Source organism: Orycteropus afer, unplaced genomic scaffold (genome assembly GCF_000298275.1).
Source record: "Orycteropus afer afer isolate SDZICR_OR568_19922 unplaced genomic scaffold, OryAfe1.0 scaffold00040, whole genome shotgun sequence".
Taxonomy (NCBI): Eukaryota; Metazoa; Chordata; class Mammalia; order Tubulidentata; family Orycteropodidae; genus Orycteropus; species Orycteropus afer.
In genome coordinates this window covers 12,002,891-12,028,586 of record NW_006921627.1, presented here as the reverse complement: position 1 = coordinate 12,028,586, position 25,696 = coordinate 12,002,891, and the positions used below count along the sequence as shown (strand labels likewise).

General features: G+C 41.4%; 1 protein-coding gene across 1 annotated transcript in view; it reads right to left on the bottom strand.

Annotated features, from left to right (window-relative positions):
* The window catches only part of CD4 (CD4 molecule), a 38,431-nt gene that overhangs the window by 4,249 nt on the left and 8,486 nt on the right, over nt 1-25,696 (bottom strand). The window contains exons 2-6 of the mRNA XM_042780453.1: nt 21,716-21,814; nt 21,420-21,590; nt 3,184-3,342; nt 2,534-2,767; nt 129-458 (exon numbers count right to left, since the gene is read on the bottom strand). Coding sequence (XP_042636387.1) covers nt 129-458; nt 2,534-2,767; nt 3,184-3,342; nt 21,420-21,590; nt 21,716-21,814 — 993 coding nt within the window. The remainder of the gene's footprint in view (nt 1-128; nt 459-2,533; nt 2,768-3,183; nt 3,343-21,419; nt 21,591-21,715; nt 21,815-25,696) is intronic.

Below are 25,696 nucleotides of genomic sequence, written 5' to 3'. Positions count from 1 at the left end.
TCCAAGGACTCCTAACCAGGGCCTATGTAGGCATCCTCTTTTAGAGTCTACCCTGCCTCGGAGGGAGCCCTGGGCCAGGCCCCTCCACCACCCTCTCCCACCCACTCCATCTCAGGCTGGCTCCTCACCTTTCATCACCACAAGGCTCACTTTCTGATGTAGCTTTCCCTTGGTAAGATCCAGGGTCAGGTTTCCAGAACCAGCATATTGAGGCAAGGCCTGGGGCAGGGTGATGTGCAGTGGCGTCTCATTCATCTGTAATTTGTTCTGTGTAGATGCTGTCACAGACACCTTGTTGTCCTTCAAGGAGAAGGTGATCCAGGACTTGGGGGAGGAAGCCCCCTCTGTCTGCCACCTCAGCTCTCCACTCAAGTCTTCATCTTTGAAGGTTAATGGGAAGGAGAATTCCACCTTCTCCCCATATTTCTTATAGACTGTGTGAGACTCTTTCTGAAAAGCTGGAGGTGGAAGAGGAGAGAACTTGAGTAAGATGGAGGCAGGAAGATGGGGTAGGGAGGCATGTTGTGGGATAGCAGAGGTGGAAGGGGGACCAGGATAAGCACAAACACCTAGGTTGGCATTTCAGGTCCTTAAATGCCCTTTTACCCCTTCAATCTTCTCTCCCATCTTTCCACCCCAACATGTTCCTAAGGCAGTCTGTCTCCTCCAGGAAGCCTCAAAGAGCAGCCCAGCTACAGGGAGGCCGCTCCTTCTTCAGGATCCCAGGAGCACAGAGAACATTTGGCTTGCACTATTTATAAGATGCACTGGTGGCCTGGGAGCTCAGGACCATAGTCTTGGGGGACACTACAGTCAATTGGTATAACATAACCTGCAAAGACAATATTCTAATCCTACTTTGATGAGTAGCAGACAGGGTCTTAAAAGTTGTGAATGGCCATCTAAGGTGCAAGTAATGTTCTCTCCCCATCCAGGGCAAAGAAGAGTGAAGAAAATCAAAACACAAGAAAACAATTAGTCCAAAGCAGTTGGACCACATGCACACCAGCCTCTATGACCCTGAGACCAAAAGAACTAGATGGTACCCAGCTACCACTGCTGACTGCTCTGAAAGGGATCTCAATAGGATGTTCCAGATAAAGTTGGAGAAAAATGAGGAACAAAATTCAAAATCATTAAAAAAAAAAAAAAAGGGGCCAGGCTTACCAGTCTGATAGAGACTGCTGGAACCCCTGAGACTATGGGCCTTAGGTACATTTCAAGCCTGGAACTGAACTAACTAACCTCTGTAGCTCAACTTTTAGCCAAATGACAGAAAGGCCTATAAAGTGAAAATAACACCAAGGAAGCATGCACTCATTAGAACTATCAACCTTGTGAGATCAAAGGGCAGCATTTACCCAAGGATAAAGCACTTCTTAAAGGCAGGAAGGGATAGGAAAGAAGGATGAAGGGAAATGGTAAAGAGAGGGAGGAAGTGAGAAGAATGCTGTTACACTGTGGGGATCCCAAAGAATGTCACAAAACAAAATATGTATGAATTGTTGAATGGAAAACCAATTTTCTCTGCAAACTGTAACTCAAATCATAATTAAAAAAAAATAAAAAAGAAGCAGTACTGGTGGTACAATAGTTAAACACCTGGCTGCTAACCAAAAGGTTGGCTGTTTGAACTCACCCAATGACACTGTGGGAGAAAGACCTGGAGATCTGCTTCAGTCAAGGTTATAGCCAAACCCCTAGGGAGCAGTTCTACTCTGTCACATAGGGTCACTATGCATCGGAATTGACTCAATTATACACCAACAACTTAGGTGTATAATTTACCACCCTTCACAAAATAAGAACAAGCACTTAAATAGCACTTACTGCGTGCCAGGCACTGTTCTACGTGTGTTACATGTATGAGCTCATTTGTTTCTTGCCATAACACTACAAGATGGGTACTATCACAGTATCATCCCCATTTTATAGATAGATGTAGAAACCAAGGCACAGAGAGGTTCAAGAGCTTGCCCAAGTCACATGCTTGTCAGTATAAGAACCAGAGTTTAAATCAGAGTCCAAGCACAAAACCACCACACTCTACTACCTCATGTCACGCCACCTAAGTGGAAGACACAAGCTGGGTGCTTTATTTTTCTTACTTCTTTGGCTTTTGGTCTTTCCCTCAGTGCCTAGCTCATAGCTCTACAAGTGCCGTGTAGAATTTCATCGGGGCTTACTTTCTGGTGTTAACATCCCTGAGTAAGTGGATGTGCCAAATTGGAAGGGGTAGGGATCTGAGAAAATGAAGAAACTAGATACCCGTGGCCTGAGGCTTCCTCCAGGGGCTTCTGGGACTCCTCATCTTTATATCCTCCATCCCTTTCTTCCTCCATGCTACCACTCTGAGGGGTGGCTGCTATTTAGCACCTTGAGGAAGAGAGGGCCTAGCATGTCCCTCAGCACAGACCTCAACTCTAGGGGGGCCTGGACCCACCCCACCTCCACCCCCCAGCATCAGGCCTAGGAGCAGAGCAGAGAGAGCACAGGGAGGGCTTGTGAGGCAGGGGAGAGGAGCTTCTCTTACCCAGTACCAAGATGTTTATTTGGAGCTCCAGAGTCTTCTGGTTCTGGGAGGCGGTGCATGTCCAGGTGCCACTATGCTGCAGCCCTACCTGGGACACTGAGAGGCTTTTGCCCTCATTCTTGCTTTTATCCCACGGACCCTTCCATTGCACTGAGGGGCTACTATCAGAGGGACTCTCCAAGGTCAGGGTCAGACTCTGGCCCTTCAGTACGTGGACTCCAGGCCTGGCAGTCACTGTGGAGGAAGCAGGACACATGTGTCACACACACATACACACACCATCCCTAAGAGGGTAAGAAACCAAGAGTGTCTCCACCACTGTCCCAATATCTCCTTTCTTCTCAACAGCCAGCTGCCCACCCCAATCCAGTCCTCTCCTCCTCCTCCTGGCCCCTTCTTCTGTTCCCCATTCTCTCTCTCCTTCCTTCCATTGGTTCCTACCCTTCTCTTTCCTCCTCTTTAAGCCTCTCCCTCCCTCCCCTGCCTGACCCAAGGCCTTAAGAGGGTTTAAGGAGACTTGGTGGCTAACCTGATCCACTTCTGGACTGTTAAGTACCACCAATTCAGGCCTTGATTTTGGTGTGGAGATGGCAGTAGAGGAGGAAAGGAGATGGAGCGGGAGTATCCTCATCCCAGGCCCTCCCACTCACATCTAAACACCAGCAATTGAACCACTTCCTTCTTGTTCTCCACTTCGCAGACATAATCCCCTGAGTCTTTCATTTCAAGATTCTTGATGATCAAAGGAAAGTATCCTTGGTCCCAAAGATTTCTTTTGCATTCAAGGCGACTTTTCAGCCCAGAGGGACCTGGAAATAGAAACCATATGGCTGAGGTTGGGAGTTCCAGAGACATGGCAGCCCTGTGAAGACAAAGCTACCACTCTTCTGATCTGAGTAACTAATTTCCTGCAGAATGTGCCCCATGTGCTAATCAGAGAACCCCAGACTAGTGAGGCGGTCCCATTACACTCATTTACCTGATAGGACAATATTTCACTAACCTAAAATAAAGTGATACCTTTGTTTGGGAGTATAGGCTCCTATGTGCCAAACGTTTGACATACAATTAACCTTCACAGCAATTTCAAAAGAAGGTACTGTCTTTATTATTTTACAAATAAGGAAACTGAGGACTTCCAAGAGGAAGTTCTCTTTGGCCAATCATTTCGTGAAAACAAAATTTCTGTAGAAGACAGCCCTTTCTCTAAATTCTAGAGAATTTAGAGAATTGGTTTGGAAGGCAAGCTAGAGGACTTGTCTTGAAGCTGGATTTACAAAGCATACACATTGTTTGTTACTTAGAATATATATTTAGAGGGACAGGGTGAGGGTGTTTGAGACTAAAGCCCCCATCACTAACCCCTTCCGCCTCCCTGAGCAGTTGTTGCCCTCTCCCTATTTTTGCCTTGGTGCAGGAGACTGGATACCATGTTGACCATGTATTCTCTGTTCTTCCAGATGCCCTAATCCTCTTCCCCACCTTTCAGGCTCATCCTCTTCTGAAGACCTTTCCAGATAACCTTGTAGCCCTGGGCAACACCTCACCTCTTTTTTTCTCCTGTCACTCATCCAATCTTCCCTTTTATTTGTCCCTCAGTCACTCCTACCCTATTTGCTCTTTCCCCTATTTTACACACTGGTTTAGTTTCCCACATTTTTCCGAAATTCAACTACATTCCTTTCACAACTTGCCAAACTTCTTGAAAGAGTAGACTATTACGGTTCTGCCCCTTTTCACCTCTTTTGATTCTCACCTCCATTTCTAAGTGCCATATTTTCTTTTTCTTCGTCTTGGACTCTTGTTCTGACATTTAGATTTAGGTGTCACCCCAGACCCTTTCATTGGTTCTCTTCTCCACTCCTAAACACATTTTAAACTCCACTGGCATTCCTCTATCAGCTCTATAGATGACTCCCAAATGTTTATTCCAGCCCAACATCTCTCCTCAATTCTGGGCCTACATTTCCAATTGCCCAGGGGATAGCTTTATGTGGATATCTTGCCATCACTCCAAACCCAACTTATCAAAAATGAAATGTATCACGTCTCCCAAAAATATTTCTTTTTTGCTTCCCTTTTTCTCTTATGTGGCCCCCATGGCTCATTTGTCCAGGCTGACACACACTTCATACAACTGATTACAAGATGTGTGAACAGTTTAAGACTACTGGTGAGTCTGGGATAACATCATGGGGGATATTAGTATTAAACCAAACCTTAAGAGAAGTATAGGCACTGGACTAGAGGAAAGGGGAGCAGTAAGCACATTCCAGGAAGGAAGGAGAAATGCTTCAGAAAAGCAGTACAGGCAGGCTGTAAGGAAATTACCTGGGACTAGAAGTTCCTGGATGGGAAGCTGCGGGATTCTCAGAGCATAAATGTCCAGCAGAGCCTTCTAGGCTTGGTCTAACAGGTTAGGGGATGGTGTGTGTAAAACAATGCTTTGGAAGGCAGTGCTGCGCATGTGGAAGAGAAATTAAATAGAACAGGGTGGCTGCAGAGAGAACCATCAGGAAGGTTTCACTGTAATCCATGAAATGCACCCCTTGGCTAGGACGGTGGCATTCCTATCAGAACAAAGAAGAGGATAAAACAGAAAAACAGTTTCAAAGGGAGGAACGGCTATAGCTGGTGGCTGGTGGGAAACCAGGAATTGAAGAAGAGAAACAAATTTGACTCTGTGGTTCAGAAATTGGGGGAACAAGGAGAATGATGCCGCCATTGTCAGAGATCAGGAAGTTAGGAAAAGGAATTGTTCTGGAGGAAGATTAAACCATAGAAACAGAACAAAAGCATTTGCACAAAAGATACAAGAATTTTTAGAAAATAGCACATTGTGTCGTTCTCACAGTAGATCAAAGAATTGCAAATTAAAACAACAATGATATATTTCTTCAACTATCAAATTACCAAGAAAAAATGTTTTAAATAATAATACTCAATGCTGGCAAGGGTGCTAGTGAGAGAGGCACACAGTGACATTAACTAGACTTAGTGCATATACACAGAGACTTTCTGTCCATTTTGGAATACATATCAACTGTTTTTTAAAAGTTCATATCCTTAATTTCATTTCTAGAACATTATCCTTAAAACGATGATTAAAAATGCCAACAAAAATTCAGGTACCATATTAATCATTATAGTGTTGTTAATAAGGTACAAAGTCAGACAACTTGTTCATGTCTACAAAATATCTTGCTGGAATTTTCATAGGAATTTTGTTAAACCTTTATGTGAATTTGGGGCGATTTAACACCTTTCAATCTTCTAATTTATGAATATGGTATACCTCCCCATTTACTTAGAACTCCTTTGATTTCTTTCATTAGCATTATAGTTTTCAGCATACAAATCTTGTAAAGGTTTTGTTATGGCCATATTTTCCAACTACCGATGATTCTTCTTTGTTTCTAACTTTTGCATTCCAATTCCCAGTGATAATTAACGCACCTGAATGCTGGGTCAATTTCAGACTGCAGAAGTTGGTAAAAATCTTCAATTTCCTCATCTTTGGCTTTAGTGGTTGGTGCGTAAAATTGAATAATAGTAATATTAACTGGTCTTCCTCATAGGCATATGGATATTATACCATCACTGACAGCATTGTACTTCAGGATAAATCTTGATACATTCTTTGTGATGATGAATGCCACGCCATTCTTCAATTTGTCATTCCCAGCATAATAGATCATATGATCATCTGATTCAAAATGGCCCAAATAACATGATGGATGTAATTAATATCTTGAACTGTACATGTAAAATATGTTTGAAAAAGAAAGAAAAGGATAAGGGAATACAAAATCCCTGTCTTTTCTTTTTTCTTTTTTTTTTTTTTAGTGATTGTAAATGGTATTGTATTTTTCATTTCTGTCTCCACAGTTTTGTTGCTATTATTTAGAATTTTTTTTTTTTTTCCAGAGTAGGACTGCCTCATTGGGTTTCCTAGTCTGCAGTCTTTCTAAGAGCAAATCACTAGATCTGTTCTCCTGCAGAGTGGCTGGTCGATTTGAACTACTGATCTTTCAGTTAGCAGAGGACTTTTTAATCACTGAGCCACCAGGGCTCCTGCCCTTAGGGACTGAATCAGAAACTCTGGGGGTGGGGCCCAGCAGTAGGTTTTTCTGAGGCATTCTGATGCATATTCAAGTTCTAGAGCCACCACAGTAAAGCCTGTCTCCAGGAGGCCCTCAAGGTAGAACCTGGTCCTGTGCAGTCTCTGAAGGCGCTCTGGTAGCTAGCAGGTAAGGCATTTGGGTGCTAACCACAAAGTCAGTTCAAATCCATCAGCTGTTCTGCAGGAGAAAGATGAGGCAATCTACTTCCACAAAGATTTATAGCCTTGGAAACTCAATGGGGACTGCTATGAGTCAGAGTCAACTCGTGGCAGTGGGTGCTTTTTTTGTTTTTGCAGTGTTTCCTCCCCTCCCACCCCAGGAGAAATACTATTGATTTTTGCATGTTTATCTTATATTCTACAACCTTGCTGAACTCACTCATCACTTTTAGGAGGTTTTTTTTTTTTTTTTAATTCCTTGGTATTTGCTACATAGACAATCATGTCATGTACAAATAAGAATAGTTTTATTTATTAATTTCCAATCTGTATTCCCTGTATTACCTTTTCTTTCTTCCTTTTTTTCTCTTTTTTTAATTGTGATTTGGGTGAAAATTTACAGAGCAAATTCACTTTCCATACAGCAGTTCACACTTTGTCTCATGACATATACTTTGTCTCAAGACATTGACTACAATTTACCCCAATGCAACAGCTCCCCTCCCACTTCCTCCTGATAGTTACCTCTTCCCTGTGTCCATCCCTCCATGCCCTCCTATCCCCTAAGCTGTCTCCCTGTGCATAAGCAGCCCTTCTTTCTCCCATGATTGTTCTCTCCAAGGAGTGTATCTACCTCAGGTACATGTTCAACTCATATGCCTGTCTTTTGTTTGGCTGGAAGCCACAGGTGTGGGTTCAATTCCAGACCTGAAGGGCAGCTAGGGTCCATAGTCTCAGTGGTTCCACCAGGCTCTATCAGACCAGCAAACCTGGTCTCCCCACCCCCCTTTTTTTTTTCCAAATGATTTTGAGTTTTGTTCCACATTGTTCTCCCTCTCTATCCAGGATCTCCTAGACAGATCCCCCTCTGAGTGGTTGACAATGGTAGCCAGGCACCATCTAGTTCTTCTGGTCTCATAGTCATATAGGCTGCAGATTGCATGGTACACCAGTCACTTGTTGTTGTTGTTATGTGCCGTTGAGTCAGACTCGACCCATAGCAACCCCTCCTTGGGTTTCCAGGGCTGTATCACTACGGAAGTAGATTGCCCCATCTTTCTTCTGGGGAGTGGCTGGTGGGTTTGAACCTCCAGCCTTCTGGTTAGCAGTCATGTGCCTTAGCCACTAGGACTAATTGTTTCCAAGAATCTTTGGTTTTTTTCATTCTTCTTTGCTCTGGATGAGGAGAAACCCATTGTTGCATCTAGATGGCTGCTTGCAAGCTTTTAAGGTCCCAGTCACTACTCGCCAAAGTAGGAGGTGGAATAATGTTTTGTGTATGTATTACCTTTCATTGTCTTATTGCACCATCTAGGAATTGCAGTACTAGGTTGAGGAAGAGTGGTAAGAGTGGATATCCTTGTCTTATTCCCTCTTAGGGGGAAAACATTCAGTCTTTCACCATTAAATGTAATATTAGTTGTAATGTTTTATTTGTTTTGTTTTTTGGTAGGTGCTCTTTATCAAGTTGAGGAAGTTATCTTTTATTCATATATTTTTCCAAGAATTTTTATTATGAATAGGTGTTGAATTTTGTCAAATGCTTTTTCTGCATCAATTAAAGTGATCATGTCCTTTTTTTTTTTTTTTGCCCTTACTAGATGTATTGCATTAATTGATTTTCAAATATTGAGCCAATCTTGCATTCCTGGAGTAAAGTCCACTTGGTCATGGTGTATGATTCTTTTTGTATATTGCTGGATTATATTTGCTAATGTTTTGCTAGGAGCTCTGATGGCGTAGTGCCGAAGGCACTTGACTGCTAACCAGAAGAATGGCCATTCAAACCCACCAGCCACTCCTTGGAAGGAAGATTGGGCAATCTACTTCCATAGAGATATCGCCTAGGAAACGCAAGAAGGGGTCGCTGTGAGTCGGAGATGACTCAATGGCACGTAACAACAACAACGATTTTTTTTTCTGTGTGTGATTTGGGTGAAAGTTTACAGAGTAAATTCACTTTCCATACAGCAGTTCACACACACAACAACAACGTTTTGCTAAACACTTTTGCACCTATTCTCAAGAGGGGTATTGGTCTGTAATTTTCTTCTCTTGTACTATTTGTCTAGTTTTGGTATCAGGGTAATACTAGCTTCATAAAATGGCTCAGGAAGTAGTCCCTCCTCCTCTGTATTCTGGAAAAGACTGTGTAGAATTGGTGTTAATTCTTTAAATATTTGGTAGAATTGTCCAGTAAAATCATCTGAGTCTGGAGATTTCTCTTTTTGGAGTTCTTACTACATGAATTTAATTTCCTTAATTGTTTTAAGCTATTCAAATTATCCATTTTACATTGGGTGAATTGTGGTAGTTTGTGTTTTTCGGGGAATTCGTCCATTTCATCTAAATTGTCAAATTTATGTGTACAGAGTTGTTTTTAGTATTCTCTTGTTATCCTTTTCTTTCTTTTTCAAACGTATTTTACATGTACAATTCAAGATATTAATTACATCCATCATGTTGTTTGGGCCAGTTTGAATCAGATGATCATATGATCTATTATGCTGGGAATGACAAATTGAAGAAAAATGGCATGGCATTTATCATCACAAAGAATGTATCAAGATTTATCCTGAAGTACAATGCTGTCAGTGGTAGGATAATATCCATATGCCTATGAGGAAGACCAGTTAATATTACTATTATTCAACTTTATGCACCAACCACTAAAGCCAAAGATGAGGAAATTGAAGATTTTTACCAACTTCTGCAGTCTGAAATTGACCAAATGTGCAATCAAGGTGTGTTACTATCACTGGGGATTGGAATGCAAAAGTTGGAAACAAAGAAGAATCATCGGCAGTTGGAAAATATGGCCTTGGTGATAGAAATATTGCTGGAGATCACATGACAGAATTTTGCAAGACCAATGACTTACTCATTGCAAATATCTTTTCAACAACATAAGCAATGACTATACATGTGGACTTCACCTGATGGAGTATACAGGAATCAGTTTGAATACATCTGTGAAAAGAGATGATGGAGAAGCTCAATATCTTCAGCCAAAACAAGGCCTAGAGCTGACTGTGGAACAAACCATTAAATTCTCCTGTGCAAGTTCAAATTGAAGCTGAAGACAGTTAAAACAAGTCCGTGAGAACCAAAATATGACCTTGATTATATCCCTCCTGAATTTAGAGATCATCGAAAGAATAGATTTGATGCATTGAACACCAATGACCAAAAACCAGAGGAATTGTGAGAAGACATCAAGAACATCATCCATGAAGAAAGCAAAGCATCATTAAAAAGACAGGAAAGGAAGAAAAGACCAAAATGGATGTCAGAAGAGACTCTGAAAGTTGCCCTTGAACAAGAGTAGCTAAAGCAAATGAAAGTATTGACAGGATAAAAGAGCTGAACAGAAGATTTCAAAGAGCAGCTTGAGAAGGCAAAGTCAATTATTATAATGAAATATCCAAATACCTGAAGTTAGAAAACCAACAGGGAAGAACACGCTTGGCATTTCTCAAGCTGAAAGAACTGAAGAGGAAATTTAAGCCTCAAATTGCAATGTTGAAAGATTCCATGAGCAATACGTTGAATGATGCAGGAATCATCAAAAGAAGATGGATGGAATACGCAGTCATTATACCAAAAAAATTGGTAGATGATCATCCATTTCAGGAAGTGTCATATGATCAAGAACCAATGCTATTGAAGGAAGAAGTTGAAGCTGCACTGAAGGAATTGGCAAAAAACAAGGCTCTGGGAATTGAAAGAATACCCATTGAGATGTTACGCTGTAGGTACTCACTCATCTATGCCAAGAGATTTGGAAGACAGGTACCTGGCCAACTGACTGGAAGAAATCCATATTTGTACCCATTCCAAAGAAAGGTGATCCCACAGAACATGGAAATTATTGAACAGTATCATTGATATCCCATGCAAGTAAAATCTTGTTGAGATAATTCAAAAACAGTTGCAGCAGTATATTGACAGAGAACTTCCAGAAATGCAAGCTGGATTCAGAAGGCGATGTAGAGTGAGGGATATCATAGCTGGTGTCAGATGGATCTTGGCTCAAAGCAAAGAATACCAGAAAGATGTTTACTTGTGTTTTATTGACTATGCAAAGGCATTTGGTTGTGTGAATCATAACAAATTGTGGATAACACTAAGACCGGGAATGCCAGAACACATAATTGTACTCATGAGGAACCTGTACATAGACAAGGAGGCTGTCATTTGAATAGAACAAGGCGATACTGCATGGTTTAAAATCAGGAAGGGAGTGTGTCAGGGTTGTATCCTTTCACCATATGTATTCAATCTGTACACTAAGCAAATAATCTGAGAAACTGGACTATATGAAGAAGAGTGTGGCATCAGGATTGGAAGAAGGCTCATTAACAACCTGAGATATGCAGACAACACAACTTTGCTTGCTGAAAGTGAGGATGACTTGGAGCACTTACTGATGAAGACTACAGTCTCCAGTATGGATTATATCTCAATATAAAGAAAACAAAAATCCTCACACCTGGACCAATAAGCAGCATCACGATACATGGAGAAAAGATTGACGTTGTCAACAACTTTGTATTACTTGGTTCTACAGTGAACTCCAGAGAGAAGCGGCAGTCAAAACATCAAAAGATGTATTGCATTGGGAAAATCTGTTGCAAGAGACCTCTTTGAAGTACTGAAAAGCAAAGATATCTCTTTGAAGACTAATGCATCTAACCCAAGCCATTGTATTTTCAATCACCTCATGTGCATGTATGAGCTGGACAATGAATAAGGAAGACTGAAGAAGAGTAGATGCTTTTGAGTTGTGGTGTTGGTGAAGAATACTGAAAGTACCATGGACTGCTAAAAGAAGTAACAAATCTGTCCTGGAAGAAGTGCAGCTAGGATGCTCCTTGGAAGCAAGAATAGCCAGACTTCGTCTCACCTGCTTTGGTCATGTCAGAAGCGACCCTTCTCTGGAGAAGGATGTCATGCTTGGTAAAGTGGAGGGTCAACAAAAGAGGGGAAGGCCTTCAACAAGATGGACTGACACAGTGGCTGCAGCAATGGGCTCAGGTTTAGTAGGGATCTGAGTAGGGATCATGAGGCTGGCACAGGATCGGGCACTGTTTCATTCTGTTGCACATAGGTCACTATGAGTCGGAGACAACTTGATGGCACATAACAACAACAACAACAAGTTATGATGTACATTCATCCCCATATTATTCTTTGGATGTCTGCAGAGTTTGTAGTAACACTCCCTATTTCATTCCTAATATCAGTTATGTGTCTTCTGTCTCTTTTTCTTTGTCAGTCTTGCAGTCGTTTGTCAATTTTATCAATCTATTTAAAGAATCAACTTTTGATTTAATTGATTTTTCTAATTTTTTTTCTGTTTTCAATGCCATTGATTTCTGCACTTATCTTTATTATTTCCTTCCTTCTGCTTGATTTTGGGTTAGTATGCTCATAATCTTTTTAGTTCTTGAAGTAGGAGCTTAGATTATTAATTTGAAACTTTTCATCTTTGCATGGGGCCACCATGAGTCAAGGGCTGACTTGATGACAGTTGACAACAACAATGTGAGCACTTAGCATTGTGTTAGCTGTGTTCCACAAATTTTGATATGTTGTATTTTTGTTTCCATTCAATTCAATGTAGTTTTTCTATTTCCCTGGAGATTTCCTATTTGATCATGCATGGATTACTTAGAAGTTATGGTTTCATTTCCAATGTTCAGAGACTTTCCTATTATCTTTCAGGTATTAATTTCTGTTTGATTCCATTTGATCAGAGAATGCACTCTGTAAGATTTCAATTCTTTTATATTCATTGAGGCTGATCCAACTCACAGTGACCCCTCCTTGGATTTCTGAGGCAGTATCACTACAGAAGTAGATTGCCTAACCTTCCTTCTGAGGAGCGGCTGGTGGGTTTGAACTTCCAGCCTCCTGGTTAGCAGTCAAAAGCCTTAGGCACTATGCCACCACAGCTCTCTGGTTTGTTTTTTTTGGTATCTTATGGCTCAGAGTGTGGTCTACAGAATTGGGGAGAGGACCATGATAGGGATACACACACAATTGAAGATTGAAAAGAGTTACATAAAATTAGTTGTGGGGTTGGACCACCTGGTTAGGTGGTGGTCAAGATATGACTCATGATCACATGGCCCTGAGTCATAGCCACAAGGTGCCTACAAGACACTATTAGGACCCCGATCTTTAATTTAATTTAAATAAGGACACACTCAGGCAAGTTCCCTAGTTCTTTGAGCATAATCAACTTCAACCACACTCTTCCAGAGAGCAAAGCCCCTACCTAGGTTTGTCCTGGACTTGTCTATGCATAGCCACATTGTTGGTTTAATAGTCAGAAATAACTCAAATGGAGTTTAAACTTATATCAAGACTCAAAATGGAGTTAAAGTTCCCGCTATAGACCACAGCCTTCCACAAACCAAGTACTTTAGAATTTAAGCACTAATATACCCATAGGAACTAATGAACCCATAGGGTTTCCAAGACTATAAATCTTTACAGAAGCAGACTGTCACATCTTGCTCCCATGGAACTGCTAACCTTTCAGTTAGCAGCTCAGTGCTTTAACCACTGCACCACCTGGGCTCTTGTAGATGGTCTAGGTTGAGGTAGCATAGTGCCTAAGGCACTTGACTGCTAACCAGAAGGCTGGCGGTTCAAACCCACCAGCCACTCCATGGAAGGAAGGTTGGGCATTCCTACTTCCGTAGTGATACTGCCTCGGAAACCCAAGGAGGGGTCGCTATGAGTCGGGGCCCACTCGATGGCAAACAACAACAACAACAACTGCCAATCTCTGTGTTTTAATTGATGTATTTAGACTATTTATTGTATCTATTGATATGTTAGGAGCTCTGTAGCATAATGCCTAAGGCATTTGACTGCTAACCAGAAGGTTGGTGATTCAAACCCACCAGCTGCTCCACAGAAAAAAGATGGGGCAATTTACCTCTATAAAGATTTACTGCCTTGGAAACCCAGTGGGGGTCTCTATGACTCAGAATAGACTCAATAGCAGTGGGTTTGGTTTGGGGTTTATTGCTATGTTAAGGTTTAAGTCTGCCATTTTATTTTTTGCTTTCTGCTTGTTCCTTTTTTTTTTTTTCTTTTCCTGTTGTCTTTTTCTTGCCTTCCTATGAATTCCTTGAGCATCTTTTTGTAATAAACTTTATTACAGTGTAGAATTACAGAAAAGTTGCACAGATAGTACAGAGTTCTTAAATATCCCTCAACCAGTTAGTATGGTATGTTTGTTACAATTAATGAATCAATATTTATACATTCTTATTCGCAAAAGGCCATGGTTTATTCAGATTTCCTTAGTTAATGCCTTCCCCCCCCCCAGGATCCCATCAAGAATATCACACTACATTTAGTTGTCATGTCTCCTTAGACGTCCTCTTGATAACAGTTTCTCAGACTTTCCTTGGTTTTGATGATCTTGCCAGTATTGAGGAACACTGATTAGCTATTTTGTAGAATATCTTCCTATTGGGATTTGCCTGGTGTTTTCTCTTGATTAGACTGGGGTTATGGGTTTTTGGGAGACAGGTAAATGCTTTTTTCAGTACATCATATTGAGCATACATACTATCTATGTGAATTATTACTTTTGATGTTGATCTTGATCATTCAGCTTGAAATAGTGTTTGTCAAGTTTCTTCACTATAAAGTTACCCTTCCCCTGCCCCCATATCGTATACTTTGGAAGGAAGTAACTATGTGCAACCCATGCTTAAGGAGTGAGGAGTTATGCGTCACCTCCTTGAGAGTGGAGTACCTATGTCAATTATTTTGGATTCCTCTGTATGGGAAATTTGTCTCTTCTCTATTTACTCAGTCATTTATTTATATCAGTATGAATTAATGGATACTTATTTATACTTTGGCTCATGATCATTCTTTAGAACACATTTTGATTTTTCATTAGTGTTTTTGCATTTATCTCTTTTTTCAGTGGTTGTTCTGGGTATTACATTATTCAAACATAACTTATCACAGCCTCCAAGTGTCATCATTTTACCTTATCTATCTTTACATTTCTTTACTCTCCCCATTTATAATATAATTGTTTAAAATATTTCTTTTACAGACATTTACAACCACATAGTGTTATAATTTTGTTTCTGCTGTCAAACATAATTTAGAGAACTCAAGAGAAGGGGAAAGTCTATTGTACTTATTTTTGCTTACCCTGTTTTCTCTTCCTTCTTGATACAATATCCCTAGTTTTCTTGTTTTATTATTTCCTTTTTGTTTAGAGAATTTTCTTTAGCTATTCCTTTAAGGTAGATCTGCTGAGGAAAATTCTCTTAGTTTTCTTTCATTTTGATTTTCCCTTCATTCATGAAGTGTATTTTCTGTGGCTATAAGATTCTGAGTTGAGAGTTCTTTACTTTCAGCACTTGAAAAATATTGTACCACTTCCTTGTGGCCTTCATGGTTTCTGATCATACATCCTCTGTCATTCAAATTGTTTTTCTCTTAATTATGATGTGTCTTGGTGTGGATTTTTTTTTTCCTAGTTTATCCTCCTTGAGATTTACTCAGTTTCTTGAATCTGCATATTTATGTCTCTTGCTAAATTTTGGAAGTTTTTAGCCATTATGTATTTGAATACTTTTTCAAGCCTATTCTCTTTTTCTTCTCTTCCTGAGAGTCCTGCAACACAAATATCAGATCTTTTGTAATCGTTCCTGTGGTGTGGTGAATTGCTTTTATATGGCCTTTCTAGCCATGGTCTTTGATAATAATGCAAATAAAATGCATGGTATTCTTTTTTTTATTATTATTAAATTTTATTGTGATTTGGGTGAAGGTTTACAGAGAAAATTCATCTCCCATACAGCAGTTCACGTACACTTTGTCTCATGACATTGACTGCAATCTCCCACAATGCAACAGCTCTCTTCCCACTTTCTCCCCATAGCCACCTCTTCCTTGTGTCCTTCCCTTCCATGCACTCCTGCCTTCTAAGCTGTCTCTCTATGTGTACACAGCCCTTCTATTCTCCCATGATTGATTTCTCCAAGGAGTGTATCTACCTAATGTAAATGTTCAGTTGATATGCATGTCATTTGTTTGGCTGGAGGCCATAGGAATGGTTCATTCCAGACCTGATGGGCAGCTAGGGGCCATAATCTCAGGGGTTCTACCAGGCTCTATCAGACCAGCAAACCTGGTCCCTTTTTTTTTTTTTTAAAATGATTTTGAGTTTTGTTCCACATTGCTCTCCTACTCTATTCAGAATCTCCTACATGGATTCCCCTCTGAGTAGTTGATAGTGGTAGCTGGGCACCATCAAGTTCTTCTGGTCTCATAATTTTGTCGGCTGAGGATCACATGTTGTACCAGTCCCTTGGACTAATTGTTTCCATGCATCTTTGGTTTTCTTCATTCTTCTTTGCTCTGATTGAGGAGAGACCCATTGTTGCATCTAGATGGCTGCTTACAAGCTTTTGAGATCCCAGACACTACTCGCCAAAGTAGGATATGGAACAATGTTTTTGTGTAGTATGTTATGCCAACTGAGCTTGATGTCCCCTGTGACCAGGTGCATGGCATTCTTGTGGAGGTGGGACCATCCAAATATGTTTAGAACCTTAATGAGGGGATTGGTTAATTTTGCCATCCCAGCAGGCTTAAAAGAGAGCCAGAGAAGAAGGGGGACCTCACTACTATCAAGAAAAAAGAGCTGGTAGTGAAGCATGTCATTTGGACCTAAGGTCCCTGTGCTAAGAACCTTCTAGACCCAATAGACAGAGAGCTATAACACCAGAGACAGCGTAAAATTACAAGAACCAAGATGGCAAGAAGCAGCAGAAGAGAAACAGCAGAAGCAGAACCAGGAGACTGATATGAGATAGCTGTGGTGGGCTTCCCAGTCCACCAAGTGAGGCAGCTACAGTGGGAATGCCAATCCACGTGCGAAAGAGCTGAGTGCCTTTGGGTAGGAGGCTTGCTGGTGGAGTTGGGTGCTTCTGGGCACTTGTAGCAGAGCTAAAAGAGTTTTGTAACTTGCCTGAGCAGGCCCAAGGGCCAAGAGAGGAGTGCTGAGAGGAGCCTGTCCTCAGAGCACCAAGAGGATTCCTGCACAGCCGAGAGTAGGTGAGAGACCTGTCCTGTACTAAAGACGGGAGATTTTACCTACATGCTTCCTGATCCTAATCCCAAATTATACCCTGTTGATCTTGATCCTTAATTGTAACCTGTTGCTTCCCTAATAAATGCTCATTGATGCATTTTTGTCATGGCTGCTTTAAATATTTGTCAGATAATTCTAACATCTCTTCTTACTTGCAGTGTGATGGATCACTTTTATATAGTCTTTCTTGCCCTGGTCTTGTAACTCCCACCAAATGATTGGATGGGAATATGCAAATGAGGTACAGGAAACCCTAACAAGGGAATTGAATAGTTTTGCCGTTCCACTAGGCTAAAAATGAGCAATCCCAGAGGTGAAAAGAGGGGACCTCACTACCACCAAGAAAGAAGAGCTAGGAGTGGAGCATGTCCTTTGCAGCTGGGATTCCTGTGCTGAGATTCTCTTAGACTCAGGAGTCAGAGAGAAAGAGTTGTAACACTGGAGATGGCATAAGACACAGAGAAGCGGAAGCAGAGAATTGGTGGCAGCTGAACCAGGAAACTAACACAAGATGCAGTGGGCTTCCTGGCTCATGAAGCAAGGCAGTTACAGTGCAGTGCCTTTGGGTACTTGGTAAAGCTAGGCTTGCTGACCCATGGAGCCCTGAGCACTTATTGTTGGACTAAAGAGCTTTGTAAACCTTGTCTGAGAGGTTAGGCCAGTCTGAGAGGCCTGAGGGTATAAGGGGCCAACGGCTGAGAGGCTCAGGGCTGGGGCAGGCCTGTCTGTGGGCATGACCAATAAGCTGTCCTGACTGAGGAACTGTCTCTTGAGTCTTTCCTGATCCTGAATTATAACCTGAGGTTATAATAAGCCCTATAATCATGAGTATTGTCTATGAGTTCTGTGTGGCCATGGCAATGAATTATCAAACCCAACAGAGAAGTAGAATGTGTCATCTGAGGGACAGCTGATGTCAGAATTGGTAAAAAAAAAAAAAAAAAGGTTGGAGAGAGGAAGTATGTCTAACCTCTGCTTCAAAGGAGTCAGCATTGGGCTAACACTGATGGTGATACTCTCTTCCCCTCATGAAGTTAGAGGTGAGATGTATCTGCTTTGCCATTTTTACATTAGTGTTGGCATTTATTGATTATCTTTTTTCATTCAGTTTGAGATCTTCCTGGTTCTTAGTATGATACATAATTTTCTACTGAAACCTGGAGATTTTTGTATAATGTTAAGAGACTCTGAATCTTATTTAAACCACTTATTTTAATTGACTTTCTGCTATGGCAGGGGAAGTAGGGGAGCAACCTCATTACTACCAGGTGGAGGTAGAAGTGCATGTTCCTTCTTGGCTCCCATTGACAGGAGGAGGGCAGTATTCTGTTACTGCTGGGCAAAACACCCCCCCACAAAGTATTCTTGCCAAAAAATTGAAAGTGAACTTAATCAAGCTTCTGGATGTAACCACCAATTTACACAAACTCCTCAATTATTGACATGGTTAGCTTGCAAAGACCAGATTGTTATGCAAAAATTGGTGTTATATGAAAATGGATGATCACATTAGATCATAAAATGGAGGATGATTACATAATTACATAACTGCCAAATTACATAATTATATATATATATATATATATGTGGCAAACTACTGAGAATCATGGTCCAACTAAGTTGACACATAACTTTAACCATCACGGCCATACTCTCACCTCACACCTCAACATTTGTTATTATCTGTCATACATTGTTAGTGCACAAAATAATTGGATAATAGATTTTTTACTATTGTCAATAAATATGAACCATCAGATAACAAGATAGTGGATAAGTGAGGAGTAGGTATATAGGAATTACTGGAGACAGAGGAGCATGGTCAATGACACCATTGAATAGCTAGCTCCTATTCAGAATGTGCAAAACTTAATAGGAAAATTACCTGGTTTCTTCAATCAATCAACTACAAGGGGGAAAAAAAAAGTGAGAGAGAAATGTATAAATTCAGAGATTTAAGGGATCAATACAATGCAACCAAAACAGTTCATGAATTTTTATTTTTATTCTGATTCAAATAAGCCAAATGTAAAAATAATATGAGCCATTTTGGGAAATTTGAACACTGATTATTTATTGTAATTAAATAATTAGGTTTTTATTTTTAAGGGTTGATCATGGCAATGTAGATGTTTTTAAAAGAATCATAATATTTTAGAGATACACTTACTCCTCACTTACTATCTCATTATCCAACATTTCATATTTATGACAATAGTAAAAAAATCTACTACATGACTATTTTGTGCAACATACATCTGAGAGTAGTGAACACTGAGGTGCTAGGCAACAGTAAACACTGGCTGTGATGGTTAAAATCATGTGTCAACTTAGCTGGACCATGATTCTCAGTGGCTTGGCAGTTATGTAAAATGATGTAATCTGACAGTTATGTAATGATGTGGTCATCTTCCATTTTGTGATCTGATGCAGTCATCCTCCATTTCACAAAATGTCGATTTTCACATAATAACCTAGTCTAACCATGTCAATAAGTGAGGACTGGATGTATACACTGAAGCATTTACAGAGTGAATGGTTCAATGTCTGGATTTGCTCCAAAATAATACAGTGGGAGGGGAGCTTTGGGAATATAGATAAAACAAAATTGGCCATGAATTGTTGAACCTGAATAGGGTATATGGGGGTTCATTATATAATTATTCTTTTATATATGTTTAAATTTTCATAATAAAAATAAAATATTAAAAATAAGAAGTGAAATGCAAATAATGACAAATATACTAAATTTACAAAAATGCATTTTATGCTGTTGAGATTTTCCTACTTGTGGCCCATACCAAAACCAAACCAAACCCACTGCCATCGAGTCAACTGTGACTCATAGCAACCCCTTTTGGGTTTTTGTTCTGACGAGAATATACCACAAATGGGATGACCTTAACAAACAGGTGTTTATTCTCTCACAGTTTGGAGGCTTTAAGTCCAAGTTCAAAATGCTAGACTCTAGGGGCTGTGTGAAAGCCCCTCAACCTTGGGCTTCAGCTCTGCCTCCAGCTCCTGGCCCACTGAAGCTAGAGGCTTTTCTTCACTCACACAGCTGCTGGCTGCTGAGGCTGCCAAGCCCACAGTTGACAAGTAAGGCACGGTCCCGATGTTACCAAACCACAGGGCAGGCCATTAACTTAAGTCCATTGTAAGTCCCAAGATTGGCAGAGCATAGCAGGCTGCTGAGTAACGACATGGCTACATGCAGGGTCCAAGCATGTCCTAGGCTAGAGACCATTCCCAAGGCTCCAGCTTATATACGGGAAGCAGACCACTCAGCTGCTTGTGGTAGATCCACCATGGAGTTAATTACCAGTCTCATCATGGGGAATAACTACCACCAGCTTCCCAGCCATTCAACCAGGGCCAGCCAAGTGGACACACAAACTGAACTATCACAGTTTTCAATGCTATACATATTTACTGAAGTATAGTGCCTCATTTTCCTCCCACGGAGGAGCTGGTGAGTTTGAACCACCAGAGCTCCTTACTTGTGACCCATACCAAAAACCAAACTCACTGCCATTGAGTCAATTCTGACTGGGTTTCCTCACTGGGTTTCCAAGGTGGTAAGTCTTTATGGAAGTATATTGCCCCATCTTCTTTCCTCAGAGCAGCTGATGGGCTTGAACTGTCAGCCTTCTGGTTAGCAGTCAAATATGTTAAGCACTGTCCTACCAGAGCTCCTTCTTGTGACCCATGTTGTTGTTGTTGTTGTTGTTATGTGCCGTCGAGTCAGCCCTGACTCATAGCGACCCCTCCTTGGGTTTCCGAGGCAGTATCACTACGGAAGTAGGATTGCCCAACCTTCCTTCCGAGGAGTGGCTGGTGGGTTTGAACCGCCAGCCTTCTGGTTAGCAGTCAAGTGCCTTAGACACTACACTACCAGAGCTCCATAGGAAGCCCTTATTCAAGAATATGTTGAATATTAGAAGCCAGACACAGAAGAAAGAAGAGTTATTTGAAGGACAACATGAGGGAGAAACTTTCCAGGGGGAGGCAAAAATCTTTTTTACTGTATAAAATGTTTCTAAGAAGTATTGAAGTCTCAAATCTGGAGATTTCACTTTAAAAGCTAAAAACAAACAAACAAAAAACATTCTGTTCCTGTTAATCAAAATAAACAAAGTATCATCTACATGAGTCTATAGCAGTAATATTCATGAAATCATGAATTTTATATGAATGTTATTTTTCTAATACCCATTAAAATAAGTTCATAAATATTAAAGCATTAAAAATAATATACATCACCAAAAGCATGCCCCCGGGACACCCAGAGTAGAGACTGGAGAAAGACCAGATAGCACCTGGCATTGGAAAATACTGGGCAGGAGTGCCTCTGAGTCCCTGTAAACCTTTTGGGATTTTAGAGTTTGCTAGAAGCAGGACTCTGACATCAAGAATATTCAATTTTTCTCCCTCGATAGGGAAGCAAGAAATCCTACCTGGCACACACAGGGAGAAGGAGAGTTGGTTTCTCAGAATCCTTGTCTCATTAGAATGTTTCCAGGTGAAGAGCATGTTCTTCTTCTGAGAAGCTTTGCAAGGTAACTCCACCTTCTTGCCTGCCTCACCCAGTACCAGCTCCTTTCCCTGAGTAACTGCCGGGAACGACACTAGGTGGAAAAGAAAGGGTCAGGCCTCAATGCTATCCCACTCTACCCTCCTCTCCCATGCTTGCACATCCCAACCAGCTTCCCCTCCCAGGTCCTCAGCTCCCCAACCCTAAGTCAGCACTCACCCAGTTGCAGCATCAGGAGTAGTTGCCTTAAAGAGGTTCTCCAGTTCATTGTGGCCTTGCTGAGGTGGGCAGGGACCTGAACCACAAAAAGGGCTGGGCCTGAGGGAGAAACAATTGTTAGTCAGCAGGCACACCTTGGGCCTGGGGCACACAGGATGATATGCATGCCTTCAGAATCCTTACAGTCAATCCAGGGAACTATACATGCATACCCAGAAGCAGATACCAAAAAAAAAAAAAAAAACCAAACTCACTGCCATTGAGTGGGATCTGACTCAGTAACCCCTCCTTGGGTTTCCAAGGCAGTATCACTACGGAAGTAGATTGTCCTACCTTCCTTCCAAGGAGTGGCTGGTGTGTTTGAACTGCCAGCCTTCCGGTTGGTAGTCAAATGCCTTAGGCACTGTGCCACCAGTAATTTCTGCAAAATATCCTGCCTGGGCAGGAGTGGGTTCTCTACTTCTTGGGATCAGAAAAGGATTCATGGAGAAGGGGGTAAATTGGTAGGAACTGAGGCCAGAGAGCCAGGCCAGGACACGAAGGTCCTTGCATCCTGTGCTGAGATGCTAAGACTTAGTCTTGAGCATTAAGGAACCATTAAAAGATTCTGTGTAGAAAAAGTCATGATTAGATTTGCAACATGGATCCCTCCAGCTGCTGTACAAAGGTGAATTGGAGGAGGCAAGAGTGCAGCAATCCAGGTCAGACAAGATGAGGCCTGAACTTAGATAGTAGCTGTGGGAATATGAGAAAAGAAAGTGATTTGAGGGATAGTTCTGAGGTAAAATTCTCAGGAATGGGACATGTGGGAGAGAAAAAGCAGAAGGTAATTCCCTGTTCAATATCAAAGCAACCCTATAAGGCCCCTAAGTGAGATAAGAAAAAAGATGTAGCTTTAGAGTTTAGATGAAGGAGTGGTTTCTGTGGGCTTGGAAGACAGTCAAGGCTGGGGCTGGTGGTACAGGAAGGCTCTGAATAAACCTGAGGAATGGACAGCATTGAGTTACAGCAGTGATTCTCAAAGTGTGAAATCATTAGCAGCATTACTTAGAAATGGATTAGAAATGCAAATTGTCAAGCCCTACCTCAGCCCTATGGAACCAAAAACTGGGGGTGGGTCTAGCCATCTCTATCTAAGCAAGCCTCCAGTTGACGGAGGCATGCTCAAGTTTTAAAACAACGAGTTATGTGGAAAGGAAAGAGGAAGGACATTCCACCCACAGTGTATGAGGAGGGTTGGGAGTAGAGAGAGCACTACTGGAGAGAAGTAGTGGGAGGTGATGTGGGAAAAGAATTTTGAGCCTGACTATAAATCTTGACAGGCAAGCTAGAGAGCTAGGACTTTGTTCTCTGGTGACTAGGAGCTGCTGATTTTTGAGCAGAGATGTGATATGGTCAATGTAGAGCTTTAGGAAGCTTGATACGGTGACTGGAAGCCAGATGATAGGGAGAGAGCAGAGAGTAGAGGAAGGCCACCCAGATAGCACCTCAAAGGAGCAGGACTGTGTAAGTGTCTTTGAACTCCAGACTCAGGCTATAAGTGGCCCTCAGAGAGATGACTGCTTAGGGAGTGAGGAGGGAAGCCAGGGTGGACCTGGTCCACCATTTGGCAAGATGAGGTCCTGCATCCAGACTTATATTGTCTCCCTCAAGCCTAGTCTTTCTTTCCCCTGGAGGTCACTCTGATAATCTGAGCTCTGCAGTGATCTGTTCTCTCTGAACTCCCACAGCATTCTGGTGACACCAACTTGAGCATGTTCCACCTTCTACTTTATGCTGCAGTGATATGAGTTTCCATTTCTCCCCCATCAGCATCAAGTTTCTTGAGGACAGGAATGATGATCAGGTAGGTCTGCAGCTATTACAGGCCTGGTACTAGCTGGAGCATAGAGAAAACCAAGAACCAACCATTTGTCATCAAGTTGATTCCAACTTATGGCAACCCCATGTATGTTAGAGTAGAACTATGCTCCATAGGATTTTCAGTGGCTGATTTTTTGGAAGTAGATTGCCAGGTCTTTCTTCTGAGGTGTTTTTGAGTGGATTGGAACCTCCAACCTTTTGGTTATCTAGCAAGTGCATTAACCAATTGCATCATCTAGGGACTCCAGAGCTCAGAAACCAAAAAAACCAAACCCACTGTCATTGAGTCAGATCCGACTCATAGAGACCCCTCCTTGGGTTTCTGAAGCAGTATCACTACAAAAGTAGATTGCCCAACCTTCCTTCCAAGGAGAGGCTGGTGGGTATGAACTGCCAGCCTTCTGGTTAGCAGTCAAATGCCTTAGGCACTATACCACCAGAGCTCCTGAGGAAAGAGAAGGGAACTTAAATGGATCATTTATGTGTGTGGTTTGTTCAAACTAAATTGAATTAAACTCATCCACTCTGAGACTGTAGGAGCCCTGGTGGTACAGTGGTTAAAGCAACTGGCTGCTAACCAAATGGCCAGCTGTTGAATTCACAAGCTCCTTCATGAGATAAAGATGTAGCAGTCTGCTTCCATAAAGATTACAGCCTTGAAAACCCTCTGAGATGGTTCTACTCTGTCTCATAGGATTGCTATGAGTCAGAATTGACTCGATGGCAATGGGTTTGGGTTATTTGGTACCCTGAGACTAGAAGAACTAGATAGTGCCCAGCAATCACTACCTACTGTTCTGATCAGGATCACAACAGTAGGAGGACTCACACTTTCTGATTTTAAAACATACTATACAGCCACAGTAGGAGCTCTGGTAGCATAGTGCCTAAGGCACTTGACTGCTAACCAAAAGGCTGGTGGTTCAAACCCACCAGTCGCTCCTCGGAAGGAAGGTTGGGCAATCCTACTTCCGTAGTGATACCGCCTCGGAAACCCAAGGAGGGGTCACTATGAGTCGAGTCCAACTCAACAGCACATAACAACAACAACATTCAGCTACAGTAATCAAAACAGCCTAGTGCTAGTACAACAATAAACACATGGACCAATGGGATAGAATTGAGAGTCCAGAAATAAAGCCACTCATCTATGGTCAACTGATTTTTGACAAAAGAGTCTAAGTCCATTCAGTAGGGAAAGAAGATTCTCTTTAATAAATGGTGCAGAAACAATTGGATTTCCACATGCAGAAAAATGAAATAGGATCCATGCCTCAAACCCTACACAAAAATAAATTCAAAGTGGATTAAGGACCTAAATGTGAAAAATAAAACCATAAACTTCTTCAAAGAAAAAGGAAGAACAATGGTGTCAGGCCTAGCTTTTAACAATAAATTAGTTTATAGAATCACAAAGCACAAACAACAAAAGACAAAATAAATAAATGGGACCTCATAAAAATAATAATAAAAAGGTTGTTTATCAAAAAAGTGAAAAGACAAGCTATCAACTGGGAGACTGTCTTTGGAAACAACATATCTGAGAAGAATCTAATAACCAAAATGTATATACAAAGGCCCCAGTGGCTCAGTCAGTCTGTGCTTAGTTAGTAACCCAAAGGTTGCCTGTTCAAACCCACCCAGCATCACCGTGGAAGATCCAAGCCTGGTGAGCAGCTGCTGTCTCAGATCACAATGCTGTAAAACTAGAAATCAACAATAGGAAGCTCAAGGAAAAAAAAAAGCAAACACATGGAAACTGAATAACATCCTCCTTAAAAACTACTGGGTCAAGTTGTTGTTATGTGCCATCGAGTTGTCTCCGATTCGTAGTGACCCCTCCTTGGGTTTCTGAGGCAGTATCTCTATGGAAGTAGATTGCCCAGTCTTCCTTCCAAGGAGTTGCTGGTGGGTTTGAACCACCAGCCTCTGGTTAGCAGTCAAGTGCTTTAAGCACTACCCCACCAGAGCTCATGATGAGTCATAAAAGAAAAAAAAATTTAAATTTAAAATTCCTTGAATCAAAGCGGCCAACAAACATATGAAGAAATGCTCACGATCATTAGCTATTAGAGAGATGCAAATCAAAACAACAATGAGATACCATCTTGCTCCAGC